This window comes from Salmo salar, chromosome ssa02, assembly GCF_905237065.1.
Source record: "Salmo salar chromosome ssa02, Ssal_v3.1, whole genome shotgun sequence".
Classification (NCBI taxonomy): domain Eukaryota; kingdom Metazoa; phylum Chordata; class Actinopteri; order Salmoniformes; family Salmonidae; genus Salmo; species Salmo salar.
The window spans coordinates 7436939-7453688 of NC_059443.1; the positions used below are offsets into that span (position 1 = coordinate 7436939).

At 47.5% G+C, this 16750-nt stretch overlaps 1 protein-coding gene across 4 annotated transcripts in view; it reads right to left on the reverse strand.

Annotated features, from left to right (window-relative positions):
- The window catches only part of LOC106591355 (neurobeachin-like protein 2), a 147842-nt gene that overhangs the window by 20242 nt on the left and 110850 nt on the right, over nucleotides 1-16750 (reverse strand). For all 4 annotated transcript variants that reach the window (XM_045696980.1, XM_045696978.1, XM_045696976.1 and 1 more), the window contains 15 exons: nucleotides 16431-16588; nucleotides 13902-14026; nucleotides 13300-13417; nucleotides 12980-13137; nucleotides 12503-12636; nucleotides 12048-12155; nucleotides 11278-11373; nucleotides 10972-11096; nucleotides 10459-10599; nucleotides 8463-8593; nucleotides 7795-7904; nucleotides 7532-7649; nucleotides 5649-5746; nucleotides 2250-2363; nucleotides 1919-2005 (listed from right to left, as the gene is read on the reverse strand). In XM_045696980.1, the coding sequence (XP_045552936.1) occupies nucleotides 1919-2005; nucleotides 2250-2363; nucleotides 5649-5746; nucleotides 7532-7649; nucleotides 7795-7904; nucleotides 8463-8593; nucleotides 10459-10599; nucleotides 10972-11096; nucleotides 11278-11373; nucleotides 12048-12155; nucleotides 12503-12636; nucleotides 12980-13137; nucleotides 13300-13417; nucleotides 13902-14026; nucleotides 16431-16588 (1821 nt within the window). The remainder of the gene's footprint in view (nucleotides 1-1918; nucleotides 2006-2249; nucleotides 2364-5648; nucleotides 5747-7531; nucleotides 7650-7794; nucleotides 7905-8462; nucleotides 8594-10458; nucleotides 10600-10971; nucleotides 11097-11277; nucleotides 11374-12047; nucleotides 12156-12502; nucleotides 12637-12979; nucleotides 13138-13299; nucleotides 13418-13901; nucleotides 14027-16430; nucleotides 16589-16750) is intronic.

The window sequence follows — 16750 nt, forward strand, 5'->3', positions numbered from 1 at the left end:
GTGTGAATGTGTTGTTTGATGTAGCTGTGTTGAGTGTGAATGTGTTGTTTCATGTAGCTGTGTTGAGTGTGAATGTGTTGTTTCATGTAGCTGTGTTGAGTGTGAATGTGTTGTTTCATGTAGCTGTGTTGAGTGTGAATGTGTTGTTTCATGTAGCTGTGTTGAGTGTGAATGTGTTTCATGTAGCTGTGTTGAGTGTGAATGTGTTTCATGTAGCTGTGTTGAGTGTGAATGTGTTGTTTCATGTAGCTGTGTTGTGTGTGAATGTGTTGTTTCATGTAGCTGTGTTGAGTGTGAATGTGTTGTTTCATGTAGCTGTGTTGTGTGTGAATGTGTTGTTTCATGTAGCTGTGTTGAGTGTGAATGTGTTGTTTCATGTAGCTGTGTTGTGTGTGAATGTGTTGTTTCATGTAGCTGTGTTGTGTGTGAATGTGTTGTTTCATGTAGCTGTGTTGAGTGTGAATGTGTTGTTTGATGTAGCTGTGTTGAGTGTGAATGTGTTGTTTGATGTAGCTGTGTTGAGTGTGAATGTGTTGTTTGATGTAGCTGTGTTGAGTGTGAATGTGTTGTTTGATGTAGCTGTGTTGAGTGTGAATGTGTTGTTTGATGTAGCTGTGTTGAGTGTGAATGTGTTGTCTGATGTAGCTGTGTTGAGTGTGAATGTGTTGTTTCATGTAGCTGTGTTGAGTGTGAATGTGTTGTTTGATGTAGCTGTGTTGAGTGTGAATGTGTTGTTTCATGTAGCTGTGTTGAGTGTGAATGTGTTGTTTCATGTAGCTGTGTTGAGTGTGAATGTGTTGTTTCATGTAGCTGTGTTGTGTGTGAGAGAGGCTGGTGTCAGTGAGATGTCCCTTCTCTAGTTTGTCTCTTTGTGTGTGTGTGTGTGTGTGTGTGTGTGTGTGTGTAATCATTTGGTGCTTATACAGTATTTATCCTATTTCACACATTACTCAACGGGACATCGACAGATTTAGGGTTAGGGTTAAGGGCCTTACTCAACAGGACATCGACAGATTGACGGTTAGGGTTAAGGGCCTTACTCAACAGGACATCGACAGATTGACGGTTAGGGTTAAGGGCCTTACTCAACAGGACATCGACAGATTGACGGTTAGGGTTAAGGGCCTTACTCAACAGGACATCGACAGATTGACGGTTAGGGTTAAGGGCCTTACTCAACAGGACATCGACAGATTGACGGTTAGGGTTAAGGGCCTTACTCAACAGGACATCGACAGATTGACGGTTAGGGTTAAGGGCCTTACTCAACAGGACATCGACAGATTGACGGTTAGGGTTAAGGGCCTTACTCAACAGGACATCGACAGATTGACGGTTAGGGTTAAGGGCCTTACTCAACAGGACATCGACAGATTGACGGTTAGGGTTAAGGGCCTTACTCAACAGGACATCGACAGATTGACGGTTAGGGTTAAGGGCCTTACTCAACAGGACATCGACAGATTGACGGTTAGGGTTAAGGGCCTTACTCAACAGGACATCGACAGATTGACGGTTAGGGTTAAGGGCCTTACTCAACAGGACATCGACAGATTGACGGTTAGGGTTAAGGGCCTTACTCAACAGGACATCGACAGATTGACGGTTAGGGTTAAGGGCCTTACTCAACGAGACATCGACAGATTGACGGTTAGGGTTAAGGGCCTTACTCAACAGGACATCGACAGATTGACGGTTAGGGTTAAGGGCCTTACTCAACAGGACATCGACAGATTGACGGTTAGGGTTAAGGGCTTTACTCAACAGGACATCGACAGATTGACGGCTCGGGGATTCGAACTAGTGACCTTTCAGTTACTGGCCCAACACTCCAACCGCTAGGCTACCTGCTGCCTGTGTGTGTGTGTGTGTGTGTGTGTGTGTGTGTGTGTGTGAGTGAGTGAGATATTGTTCTCACCAGTACGTCAGAGCCCTGGATGATAAAGGAGCGGTTCTGGTTCCTGGGAACCACCGCCTGGACCAGAGGTTGCCCATCACACACCACCTAGGAGCACACACACACACACACACACACACACACACACACACACACACACACACACACACACACACACACACACACACACACACACACACACACACACACACACACACACACACACACACACACACACACAATCAACATTTGAATAGTGAAGTGGTTATTGTAAATGTAGGGGCTATGATATAGACTACTAGAGAAACGTTCTGATTCTGATGAAATATAGGAGAATGATTCCTCTCTTTACCTCCTTAAAAGGGCGTAGTTTGTCGAGCTGTTCAAACAGGTTGGGGGGTAGAGTGTCCATGCGGGCCTGCCTCCTAGAGGCATTCTCTGATGACATACGAGGAGGGTGTGGTTCCTAACAAGAAAGAAAGAAAGAAAGAAAGAAAGAAAGAAAGAAAGAAAGAGAGCACACTGAGTCAGTCAATGTCCCACTGAGAAACTAGCTACAGACACCCAGACAGAGAGCTACAGACACCCAGACAGAGAGCTACAGACACCCAGACAGAGAGCTACAGACACCCAGACAGAGAGCTACAGACACCCAGACAGAGAGCTACAGACACCCAGACAGAGAGCTACAGACACCCAGACAGGGAGCTACAGACACCCAGACAGGGAGCTACAGACACCCAGACAGAGAGCTACAGACACCCAGACAGAGAGCTACAGACACCCAGACAGAGAGCTACAGACACCCAGACAGAGAGCTACAGACACCCAGACAGAGAGCTACAGACACCCAGACAGAGAGCTACAGACACACAGACAGAGAGCTACAGACACCCAGACAGAGAGCTACAGACACCCAGACAGAGAGCTACAGACACCCAGACAGAGAGCTACAGACACCCAGACAGGGAGCTACAGACACCCAGACAGAGAGCTACAGACACCCAGACAGAGAGCTACAGACACCCAGACAGAGAGCTACAGACACCCAGACAGAGAGCTACAGACACCCAGACAGAGAGCTACAGACACCCAGACAGAGAGCTACAGACACCCAGACAGGGAGCTACAGACACCCAGACAGGGAGCTACAGACACCCAGACAGGGAGCTACAGACACCCAGACAGGGAGCTACAGACACCCAGACAGAGAGCTACAGACACCCAGACAGAGAGCTACAGACACCCAGACAGAGAGCTACAGACACCCAGACAGAGAGCTACAGACACCCAGACAGAGAGCTACAGACACCCAGACAGAGAGCTACAGACACCCAGACAGAGAGCTACAGACACCCAGACAGAGAGCTACAGACACCCAGAAAGAGAGCTACAGACACCCAGACAGAGAGCTACAGACACCCAGACAGGGAGCTACAGACACCCAGACAGGGAGCTACAGACACCCAGACAGAGAGCTACAGACACCCAGACAGAGAGCTACAGACACCCAGACAGAGAGCTACAGACACCCAGACAGAGAGCTACAGACACCCAGACAGGGAGCTACAGACACCCAGACAGGGAGCTACAGACACCCAGACAGGGAGCTACAGACACCCAGACAGGGAGCTACAGACACCCAGACAGAGAGCTACAGACACCCAGACAGGGAGCTACAGACACCCAGACAGGGAGCTACAGACACCCAGACAGAGAGCTACAGACACCCAGACAGAGAGCTACAGACACCCAGACAGAGAGCTACAGACACCCAGACAGGGAGCTACAGACACCCAGACAGGGAGCTACAGACACCCAGACAGGGAGCTACAGACACCCAGACAGGGAGCTACAGACACCCAGACAGGGAGCTACAGACACCCAGACAGGGAGCTACAGACACCCAGACAGAGAGCTACAGACACCCAGACAGGGAGCTACAGACACCCAGACAGGGAGCTACAGACACCCAGACAGGGAGCTACAGACACCCAGACAGGGAGCTACAGACACCCAGACAGAGAGCTACAGACACCCAGACAGGGAGCTACAGACACCCAGACAGGGAGCTACAGACACCCAGACAGGGAGCTACAGACACCCAGACAGGGAGCTACAGACACCCAGACAGGGAGCTACAGACACCCAGACAGGGAGCTACAGACACCCAGACAGGGAGCTACAGACACCCAGACAGAGAGCTACAGACACCCAGACAGAGAGCTACAGACACCCAGACAGGGAGCTACAGACACCCAGACAGGGAGCTACAGACACCCAGACAGGGAGCTACAGACAGACACCCAGACAGGGAGCTACAGACACCCAGACAGGGAGCTACAGACACCCAGACAGGGAGCTACAGACACCCAGACAGGTAGCTACAGACACCCAAATAGGGAGCTACAGACACCCAGACAGGGAGCTACAGACACCCAGACAGGTAGCTACAGACACCCAAATAGGGAGCTACAGACACCCAGACAGGGAGCTACAGACACCCAGACAGGTAGCTACAGACAGACACCCAGACAGGGAGCTACAGACAGACACCCAGACAGCTAGCTACAGACAGACACCCAGACAGGGAGCTACAGACAGACACCCAGACAGCTAGCTACAGACAGACTCCCAGACAGGGAGCTACAGACAGACACCCAGACAGATAGCTACAGACAGACACCCAGACAGGGAGCTACAGACAGACACCCAGACAGGGAGCTACAGACAGACACCCAGACAGCTAGCTACAGACAGACAGCTAGCTACAGACAGACACCCATACAGCTAGCTACAGACAGACACCCAGACAGGGAGCTACAGACAGACACCCAGACAGCTAGCCACAGACAGACACCCAGACAGCTAGCTACAGACAGACACCCAGACAGGGAGCTACAGACAGACACCCAGACAGCGAGCTACAGACAGACACCCAGACAGCTAGCAAAGACACCCAGATAGGGAGCTACAGACAGACACCCAGACATCTAGCTACAGACAGACACCCAGACAGGGAGCTACAGACAGACACTCAGACAGGGAGCTACAGACAGACACCCAGACAGGGAGCTACAGACAGACACCCAGACAGGGAGCTACAGACAGACACCCAGACAGCTAGCTACAGACAGACACCCAGACAGCTAGCTACAGACAGACTCCCAGACAGATAGCTACAGACAGACACCCAGACAGGGAGCTACAGACAGACACCCAGACAGGGAGCTACAGACAGACACCCAGACAGGGAGCTACAGACAGACACCCAGACAGCTAGCTACAGACAGACATCTAGCTACAGACAGACACCCAGACAGCTAGCTACAGACAGACTCCCAGACAGATAGCTACAGACAGACACCCAGACAGGGAGCTACAGACAGACACCCAGACAGGGAGCTACAGACAGACACCCAGACAGGGAGCTACAGACAGACACCCAGACAGCTAGCTACAGACAGACATCTAGCTACAGACAGACACCCAGACAGCTAGCTACAGACAGACACCCAGACAGCTTGCTACAGACAGACACCCAGACAGGGAGCTACAGACAGACACCCAGACAGGGAGCTACAGACACCCAGACAGGGAGCTACAGACAGTCAGATTCACAGACTGATCAACAGTGTCATTCAGTCAAACACACACACACACACACACACACACACACACACACACACACACACACACACACACACACACACACACACACACACACACACACACACACACACACACACACCTTGAGTAGTTGACAGGGCGTCTGTCCAAAGTTACTGATGATGCCCTCCAGGGCCTTGCGCTCCGTCTCATTGGCTATGGCGTCCAGATCCACCGCACCTACACAAAATAACAGAATATAATAAATAGAACAGACCAGAATAGAACAGACCAGAATAGAACACAACAGAATAGAACAGACCAGAATAGAACAGACAAGAATAGAACACAACAGACCAGAACAGACCAGAATAGAATAGAACAGACCAGAACAGACCAGAATAGAACAGACCAGAATAGAACAGACCAGAATAGAACAGAACAGACCAGAATAGAACAGAATAGACCAGACCAGAACAGACCAGAATAGAACAGAATAGAACAGACCAGAATAGAACAGACCAGACCAGAATAGAACAGACCAGAATAGAACAGACCAGACCAGATTAGACCAGAATAGAACAGAACAGACCAGAATAGAACAGACCAGAATAGAATAGACCAGAATAAAACAGACCAGAATAGAACAGACCAGAATAGAACACAACAGAATAGAACAGACCAGAATAGAATAGAACAGACCAGAATAGAACAGACCAGAATAGAACAGACCAGAATAGAACAGACCAGAATAGAACAGACCAGAATAGAACAGACCAGAATAGAACACAACAGAATAGAACAGACCAGAATAGAATAGAACAGACCAGAATAGAACAGACCAGAATAGAACAGACCAGAATAGAACAGACCAGAATAGAACAGACCAGAATAGAACAGACCAGAATAGAATAGAATAGAACAGACCAGAATAAAACAGACCAGAATAGAACAGAATAGAACAGAACAGACCAGAATAGAACAGAATAGAACAGAACAGACCAGAATAGAACAGACCAGAATAGAATAGAACAGACCAGAATAGAACAGACCAGAATAGAACAGAATAGAACAGACCAGAATAGAACAGACCAGAATAGAATAGAACAGACCAGAACAGACCAGAATAGAACAGACCAGAACAGACCAGAATAGAACAGACCAGAATAGAACAGAATAGAACAGAACAGACCAGAATAGAACAGACCAGAATAGAACAGACCAGAATAGAATAGAACAGACCAGAATAGAACAGACCAGAATAGAACAGAATAGAACAGAACAGACCAGAATAGAACAGAATAGAATAGAATAGAACAGACCAGAATAGAACAGACCAGAATAGAACAGACCAGAATAGAATAGAACAGACCAGAATAGAACAGACCAGAATAGAACAGAATAGAACAGAACAGACCAGAATAGAACAGACCAGAATAGAATAGAACAGACCAGAATAGAACAGACCAGAATAGAACAGAACAGACCAGAATAGACCAGACCAGAATAGAACAGACCAGAATAGAACAGACCAGAACAGAATAGAACAGACCAGATTAGACCAGAATAGAACAGACCAGAATAGACCAGAATAGAACAGACCAGAATAGACCAGACCAGAATAGAACAGAATAGAACAGACCAGAACAGAATAGAACAGACCAGATTAGACCAGAATAGAACAGACCAGATTAGACCAGAATAGAACAGACCAGAATAGACCAGAATAGAACAGACCAGAATAGACCAGACCAGAATAGACCAGACCAGAATAGAACAGACCAGAATAGAAGTCTATTGTGCAACTCTGATATGGAAATGTACCTAGTATACATTGTGGTGTCTGAGTGAGGATGGAGGGAAGAGCTCTCTCACCCACTCCTATTCCTCATATCACATTGGGAGAAGTCTCAAATTGTACCCTTTTCCCTATATAGTGCACTACTTTAGACTAGGAGCCATAGGGCTTTGGTCAATATTAGTGACCTATATAGAGAATAGGGTGTCATTCGGGACTCTCCTTACCTTCATAGGTGCAGTAGTAGAAGACATTGAGGGCCTTCACCGCCTCCTCCCCTCTCTGCTTGCAGCCAAAGATCAGGTCAATCCACTCATGGAGGTGAGAGGAAACGTGCTCACACTCCTACACCATGTTGAGGGACAAATGCATTTGTAAAAGGAAATGTATTTGATTACTTGATTAAAATGTGTCCAATCAGAGTGTAGCATGGCTGTGGGGGTTGCACCAGCGTTTCCCATAGATTATTTTTCAAGGCGGAAGGCCTCACCAGAGCTTTCCTGTGTTTCCTGATGAAGTCTTCTCTAGACAAGGCCCATTGTGGTAACAGAACATCAGTCACATTGTTCTGGGTCATCTGCAGACTGCCCAGGTCAAACCCTGCAGTAAACACACACAGAGACAGTCAATCCTTCCTCAGCTACATAAACAGACTATCCAACATTTGGTAGGGTATGAGGCTCTATGAAACACTATGATAGGCCATATTTCTGTTGTGTTGATATACTGTGTAAGGAATGACTTGTGAATATGAATTAACATAACATCGTTGCATTCCACTTAGGATGCTTTCCTAAATACACCCTGGAAATCTACTCAGATTATAGAGCACTCTGGTTTGACAGTTCGCAGAGCGCACTTTGACACTCCAGAGTGAGTTTCTTAACACAGCAGCCTTAGGCTTCCTCATGTGAAGGGAACACAGCCTTAGTCTTCCTCATGTGAAGGGAACATAGCCTTAGTCTTCCTCATGTGAAGAGAACACAGCCTTCGTCATCCTCATGTGAAGGGAACACAGCCTTAGTCTTCCTCATGTGAAGGGAACACAGCCTTCGTCATCCTCATGTAAAGGGAACACAGCCTTCGTCATCCTCATGTGAAGGGAACACAGCCTTCGTCATCCTCATGTGAAGGGAACACAGCCTTAGTGCTACTTACCGTTGATGTTCTGCAGGAACTCTGGAAAGTAGAAGAACTCAGGGATGAGCTCTTTGACGTCTGCGGGACTCTCCATGCGAGCCTGCCAGGCTGCTGCTACAGAGTGGAACTGACGGTCTGCACAGTCAAACCTGCAACACACACGGCCAGGAACCACACTGTTCAAATGTAACAGGCACACACACACTTTGAAATGTTAGGTTAACACGTTACACCCCCATACAACTTCAAACACCACCACACTCCCTACCACATCTCCATACACCTTGATACACACGTGTCTTCAAACAACCCAATATACACCCACACACACACCCCTGCTGTACCTGCCGCTCTGCAGCTGGATGAGGAGGGTGGTGAAGGGTTACTGTACCTGCAGCTGGATGTGGAGGGTGGTGAAGGGTTACTGTACCTGCAGCTGGATGTGGAGGGTGGTGAAGGGTTACTGTACCTGCAGCTGGATGTGGAGGGTGATGAAGGGTTACTGTACCTGCAGCTGGATGAGGAGGGTGGTGAAGGGTTACTGTACCTGCAGCTGGATGAGGAGGGTGGTGAAGGGTTACTGTACCTGCAGCTGGATGAGGAGGGTGGTGAAGGGTTACTGTACCTGCAGCTGGATGTGGAGGGTGGTGAAGGGTTACTGTACCTGCAGCTGGATGTGGAGGGTGATGAAGGGTTACTGTACCTGCAGCTGGATGAGGAGGGTGGTGAAGGGTTACTGTACCTGCAGCTGGATGAGGAGGGTGGTGAAGGGTTACTGTACCTGCAGCTGGATGTGGAGGGTGGTGAAGGGTTACTGTACCTGCAGCTGGATGTGGAGGGTGATGAAGGGTTACTGTACCTGCAGCTGGATGAGGAGGGTGGTGAAGGGTTACTGTACCTGCAGCTGGATGTGGAGGGTGGTGAAGGGTTACTGTACCTGCAGCTGGATGTGGAGGGTGGTGAAGGGTTACTGTACCTGCAGCTGGATGTGGAGGGTGGTGAAGGGTTACTGTACCTGCAGCTGGATGTGGAGGGTGATGAAGGGTTACTGTACCTGCAGCTGGATGTGGAGGGTGGTGAAGGGTTACTGTACCTGCAGCTGGATGTGGAGGGTGGTGAAGGGTTACTGTACCTGCAGCTGGATGAGGAGGGTGGTGAAGGGTTACTGTACCTGCAGCTGGATGAGGAGGGTGGTGAAGGGTTACTGTACCTGCAGCTGGATGTGGAGGGTGGTGAAGGGTTACTGTACCTGCAGCTGGATGAGGAGGGTGGTGAAGGGTTACTGTACCTGCAGCTGGATGTGGAGGGTGGTGAAGGGTTACTGTACCTGCAGCTGGATGTGGAGGGTGGTGAAGGGTTACTGTACCTGCAGCTGGATGTGGAGGGTGGTGAAGGTTTACTGTACCTGCAGCTGGATGTGGAGGGTGGTGAAGGGTTACTGTACCTGCAGCTGGATGTGGAGGGTGGTGAAGGGTTACTGTACCTGCAGCTGGATGAGGAGGGTGGTGAAGGGTTACTGTACCTGCAGCTGGATGTGGAGGGTGGTGAAGGGTTACTGTACCTGCAGCTGGATGTGGAGGGTGGTGAAGGGTTACTGTACCTGCCGTCCTGCAGCTGGATGTGGAGGGTGGTGAAGGGTTACTGTACCTGCCGTCCTGCAGCTGGATGTGGAGGGTGGTGAAGGGTTACTGTACCTGCAGCTGGATGTGGAGGGTGGTGAAGGGTTACTGTACCTGCAGCTGGATGTGGAGGGTGGTGAAGGGTTACTGTACCTGCAGCTGGATGTGGAGGGTGGTGAAGGGTTACTGTACCTGCAGCTGGATGTGGAGGGTGGTGAAGGGTTACTGTACCTGCAGCTGGATGAGGAGGGTGGTGAAGGGTTACTGTACCTGCAGCTGGATGTGGAGGGTGGTGAAGGGTTACTGTACCTGCAGCTGGATGTGGAGGGTGGTGAAGGGTTACTGTACCTGCCGTCCTGCAGCTGGATGTGGAGGGTGGTGAAGGGTTACTGTACCTGCCGTCCTGCAGCTGGATGTGGAGGGTGGTGAAGGGCTCCATACGGATCATGTAGTGCATGACTCCTGCAGCGTTAGAGTAGTGTGTTCCATAGTGGAACTTGTCTATCGTGCCCGTTGAGTCCTCAAAGCTCTCATACCTGATCAGACAAGACAAAATGATTAAAATGGTACCCTGCATTAACAGGAACAACAATGAATTCAACATGAAACACAGGCAGTAACACAGTGTATTTGTGGAGCATGTAGGCTGTGTATAATACTGGTCATAATATAACAGACTCAATTCAGATAACACAACACATGTACTAGGATAAGCTTGGTGTTTTAACAGAACTGGAGATGATCTGATCTGCGTCCCAAATGGCATCATCTTCCCTACATAGTGCACTACTTTTGACCAGAGCCACCTATTCCCTGGTTATAAATAGTGACATAGTGTGCATAGGAAACAGGATGCCATTTGGGACACAGACCTGGAGTTCTCTGTGCGAGGTTACTGCAGTACTCACTTCTCCCTGACGTTCTGTGCGTGGCGGGGGTTGACTACTCCAATGGGTTTGGACAGGTCTCTGAACACGGCTGGGTTCTCCAGGTCCAGATCTGGAGAGGTGTAGTCACTCAACACCCATGGGAACTGGATACAACCCAACCCAACCCAGGGACACCATTAGATTAGACTGGACTACAGCATGAATGCTGTTCGCTCATTTGTTCCTGCATTCATTCATAGAACCAATAATTCATTTGTTTGTTGATTCTTCTGTTCATTCATTTCATTCCTCCCTCCCTCCCTGGTTTCCGGGACAGGGACTTACCACAGGGTACTGAGACAGGTCGTTGTAGGTACGTCCAGAGATGGTGTTCAGTTGCATCAGATATTCAAAGTTGGAAATCTCTCTGCATACCCATCTCTAATGACAAAACACAAACAGTTAGCTTCCTCTCTGCATACCCATCTCTAATGACAAAACACAAACAGTTAGCTTCCTCTCTGCATACCCATCTCTAATGACAAAACACAAACAGTTAGCTTCCTCTCTGCATACCCATCTCTAATGACAAAACACAAACAGTTAGCTTCCTCTCTGCATACCCATCTCTAATGACAAAACACAAACAGTTAGCTTCCTCTCTGCATACCCATCTCTAATGACAAAACACAAACAGTTAGCTTCCTCTCTGCATACCCATCTCTAATGACAAAACACAAACAGTTAGCTTCCTCTCTGCATACCCATCTCTAATGACAAAACACAAACAGTTAGCTTCCTCTCTGCATACCCATCTCTAATGACAAACACAAACAGCAGCTTCCTCTTAGTTTAGTTGACATGTCTGACATCATCATCATCTGAGACTCAATCATTAAGATGTTACTGAGGTAGTAGGCTGAGGTAGTAGGCTGAGGTAGTAGGCTGAGGTAGTAGGTCCTTACTGAATCAATAGTTATCTGTTGTAACACACAGGTTACATCCCAAACTGCACCCTATTCCCTACATAGTGCACTGCTTTTGACCAGAGCCCTATGGGCCCTACATAGGGAATAGGGTGCCATTTGTGATGCAGACGGAGTTATCAGCTGTACCTGTGTGAGGCCAGAAGCCTTGAGGAGCTCCTGAGGAGAGCGGGAGCCAAAATAGAAGAGGTTGGGGGGCCGCAGCCCCAGGATCCTAGAGTACACCATGTTCCTCACCTGGGGAGGGAGGTCGGGGTCAGGTTATATATGTCTCTTACACTGGTCCTTTTCAAATCACTTCACATTATCATTGGTGTCAAATAATGATACAATTCCACATCTTTTACAGGTATTGGGCTCAACACTGGTACAAAGACAGTGGTGGCTGGTGCCACATTAAATCGGAGGATGGGCTCAGCTGGAAACGGAATGGTATCAGCCACATCAAAGACATGGTTTCCTTGTGTTTGATACCAATACATTGACTCCATTCCGGCCATTACTGGGAGCCATCTTCCCCTCATTAGCCTTCACTGTAGTAAGACCTCAGGCCCTTGAATCTAGCAGTTAGACTAGTGACACACCTTCTTCTTGAAGTTGATGAAGTAGTGTGACTGGTCGATGAAGAACAGCTCCACAGCAGAGCGACGCAGGTTGTAGCGTCTCAGGTGCACCTCTCTCAGCTGAGACAAGGGCCGCTTGAAATCAAAACCAATTCCTGGATAGATAGAAGTTTGTCAACATCAACTCTTTCAGATTCAGTTGTATCATGATGTCAGCAGCGACTGTTCTTTACTGTAACTGGGGAATGATGCATACACAAAGACAGATCCTGTGGACAGTTGTATCATGATGTCAGCAGCGACTGTTCTTTACTGTAACTGGGGAATGATGCATACACAAAGACAGATCCTATGGACAGATGAAGCCTGGTCCTGGACTAAGAAGCCTGCTGAGTGGAGAATCTCCATTGATATAGCTTTACGGTCTCAGACTAGATTTCATCTGTGTCCGGGAAACTGCCCCATAGTGTTCACTGCCAGACGTCTTTATGTCCTCACCCTCTTCCGTCTCCTCCTTCTCGCTGCTGGCGTCGTAGAAGTACAGGTGATGTGTGGTGACCTCCAGCCGACCCGGAACCACCGCCACGATGGTGATGAGCTCACAGTCCTCCGACAGAACCAGCTTCTCCTTCTGACTGTCGTCCTCCCCCTCCACCCTGAGGAACCGACAGAGAAAAGACATGTATCAGATGAATATTCCCCCACTAGCATTTCTGATTCAACCAACAGCTTGCTGATTATTTTACTAGTTCAATCAGGTCACTGGTGCTGAGGTTGATATGTGGAGTGGGTAGGGGGGTGGAGATCAAGTCACTCACTTATTGTCCAGAAAGACAATGTCCTCTTCTCCTAACTGGTCATCCTCCATGTCACTCACTTTGGCCTCCTTGGCAACAGCCAATGGGAGGGGTTCTGAGCTGCGAGGACTATCAGCTCCTGTTGTGGAGAGATGCAGACAGACAATACATTCTACTGAACCTGAACACACTCTCACAGACCTATATTACCTGAACACACTCTCACAGACCTATATTACCTGAACACACTCTCACAGACCTATATTACCTGAACACACTCTCACAGACCTATATTACCTGAGCAGAGATTCAGAATGATATTTCTGTTTTATCTGATGTTTTGAAGCTTAATGCCAAACGAATTCCCCAATCTTAGGAAAATAAAGGTCTTCTAATCCAATGTTACCTGAACACAGATTTTTAAAACACATCTTCAAAACACAGCAGTGCCCTGAACTAACCTGCACACGAAAACAGATCACCTACCAATTTAGATTGGAAACTTGCTTCTGCTCAACAAAAGCAATTGACTGAAATCTTGTAGACATGGCTACGACATCATAACATGGCAAGCACCTAAAGTCCTACCATGCGATGTATATTTGTCATCTCATAAGGCATACCCATATTGTCTCTGAAGGCGCTGGCTTCCTGGTGAGTGTCGTACTGGTAGTTAGGCACTAGTTTCAGACGCATCTTAGAATACGTCTCTGCACTGGACAACTTCCATTTCACCTCTAGTGGGACTCTGAGGTAGAAATCACAGTAGATTCCAGTCAGGCACAAAGCACCACAACAAAGCTTACAATATATGACATTAGTGGTTGAGTCCATCTGGTGCAGGGCAAAGCTCCCATTATATGTTGATCTAGGGTCAGTTTTGCACTTTAACCCCTAATGGTTAAAGGAGTTGTTCACTATTTTACAACATGATGTTAGATGGTTCCTCACCTTGAAAGTAGCCTATGAGCCAGGAGAAACAGCCATTACAAACTTAAGCGAACTTTAGCAAACGCTAGCTAAAAATCAATGGAAGTGATGGGGGGGTGAGCATGTTTATTTTTTATATGGCCAAATCATCTTAAAGTAACATCAAACCAAATATGGAGTTAGTGTCAGGTGACTTGGACAGTATTTGTTTCTAAACATGCCCCCATCACGTCCATTGATTTGTAGCTAGCGGTGGCTAAAGTTAGCTGAAGTTTGAAAATGGTTGATTAAAGATAACTGCACCATGGATTCCAGTTTCTCCTGGCCCATGGACTACTTTCAGGGTGAGGAACCAGCTAAAGTCATGTTGTAAAATAATGAACTATTCCTTTAATGTTAGGACATGGGGAAGGTAACCAGAGCCTAGATATATACCTTACGGCAACTACAACCTGGAGCTTAAACCATACAGATAAATATACAGACACATAAAGATACGGTCTGGACTACCTTTAGGGTCTGACCAGAGCCCTATGGGCCTTGGTCAAAAGTAGTGCACTACCTAGGGAATAGGGTGCCATTTGGGACGCAAATATAGATATACAGTTGAAGTCGGAAGTTTACATACACCTTAGCCAAATACATTTAAACTCAGTTTTTCACAATTTCTGACATTTAATCCTAGTAAAAATTCCCTGTCTTAGGTCAGTTAGGATCACCACTTTATTTTAAGAATGTAAAATGTCAGAATAATAGTAGAGAGAATGATTTATTTCAGCTTTTATAACTTTCATCACATTCCCAGTGGGTCAGAAGTTTACATACACTCAAGTAGTATTTGGTAGCATTGCCTTTAAATTGTTTAACTTGGGTCAAACGTTTCGGGTAGCCTTCCACAAGCTTCCCACAATAAGTTGGGTGAATTTTGGCCCATTCCTCCTGACAGAGCTGGTGTAACTGAGTCAGGTTTGTAGGCCTTCTGGCTCGCACACGCTTATTCAGTTCTGCCCACACATTTTCTATAGGATTGAGGTCAGGGCTTTGTGATGGCCACTCCAATACCTTGACTTTGTTGTCCTTACGCCATTTTGCCACAACTTTGGAAGTATGCTTGGGGTCATTGTCCATTTGGAAGACCCATTTGCGACCAAGCTTTAACTTCCTGACTGATGTCTTGAGATGTTGCTTCAATATATCCACATAATTTTACTTCTCCATGATGCCATCTATTTTGTGAAGTTCACCAGTCCCTCCTGCAGCAAAGCACCCCCACAACATGATGCTGCCACCCCTGTGCTTCACGGTTGGGATGGTGTTCTTCGGCTTGCAAGCCTCCCCTTTTTCCTCCAAACATAACGATGGTCATTATGGCCAAACAGTTCTATTTCTGTTTCATCAGACTAGAGGACATTTCTCCAAAAAGTATGATCTTTGCCCCCATGTGCAGTTGCAAACCGTAGTCTGTCTTTTTTATGGCGGTTTTGGAGCAGTGGCTTCTTCCTTGCTGAGTGGCTTTTCAGGTTATGTCGATATAGGACTCGTTTTACTGTGGATATAAATACTTTTGTACCTGTTTCCTCCAGCATCTTCACAAGGTCCTTTGCTGTTGTTCTGGGATTGATTTGCACTTTCGCACCAAAGTACGTTCATCTCTAGGAGACAGAACGCGTCTCCTTCCTGAGCGGTATGACGGCTGCGTGGTCCCATGGTGTTTATACTTGCGTACTATTGTTTGTACAGATGGACGTGGTACCTTCAGGCATTTGGAAATTGCTCCCAAGGATGAACCAGACTTGTTTGGCTGATTTCTTTTGATTTTCCCATGATGTCAAGCAAAGAGGCACTGAGTTTGAAGGTAGGCCTTGAAATACATCCACAGGTACACCTCCAATTGACTCAAATGTCAATTAGCCTATCAGAAGCTTCTAAAGCCATGACATCATTTTCTGGAATTTTCCAAGCTGTTTGAAGGCACAGTCAACTTAGTGCATGTAAACATCTGACCCACTGGAATTGTGATACAGTGAATTCTAAGTGAAATAATCTGTCTGTAAACAATTGTAAGAAGAATTACTTGTGTCATGCACAAACTAGACTTCCTAACCGACTTGCCAAAACTATAGTTTGTTAACAAGAAATTTGTGGAGTGGTTGAGTTTTAATGACTCCAACCTAAGTGTATGTAAACTTCCGACTTCAACTGTAGATACAATAGAGTCTGACCTGTGTGCCCAGGCCCCTCTCTCGCTGGTGAGCAGCCTGCGGAGGGACTTCCAGTGGCGCCACACAACTCCCTGCTGGCCGGAGCTCTGTTTCTGACCACTGTGGTAACGGCTGTTTTCACTGCGTACCCGCCTCAGGTACGGGTCCACTATCACCTCCTGTAAGAGCACACACAGACCCCATGCGCACGCACGAACACGCACACACACACAAATACCTGTAGATTACTGACCAATCAGCAATACAAGCACAAACCAAGTTCTACTGGGCTGATAATCCACTGCTTCAGAATACTCCAGATCACCACAATATAATGACAA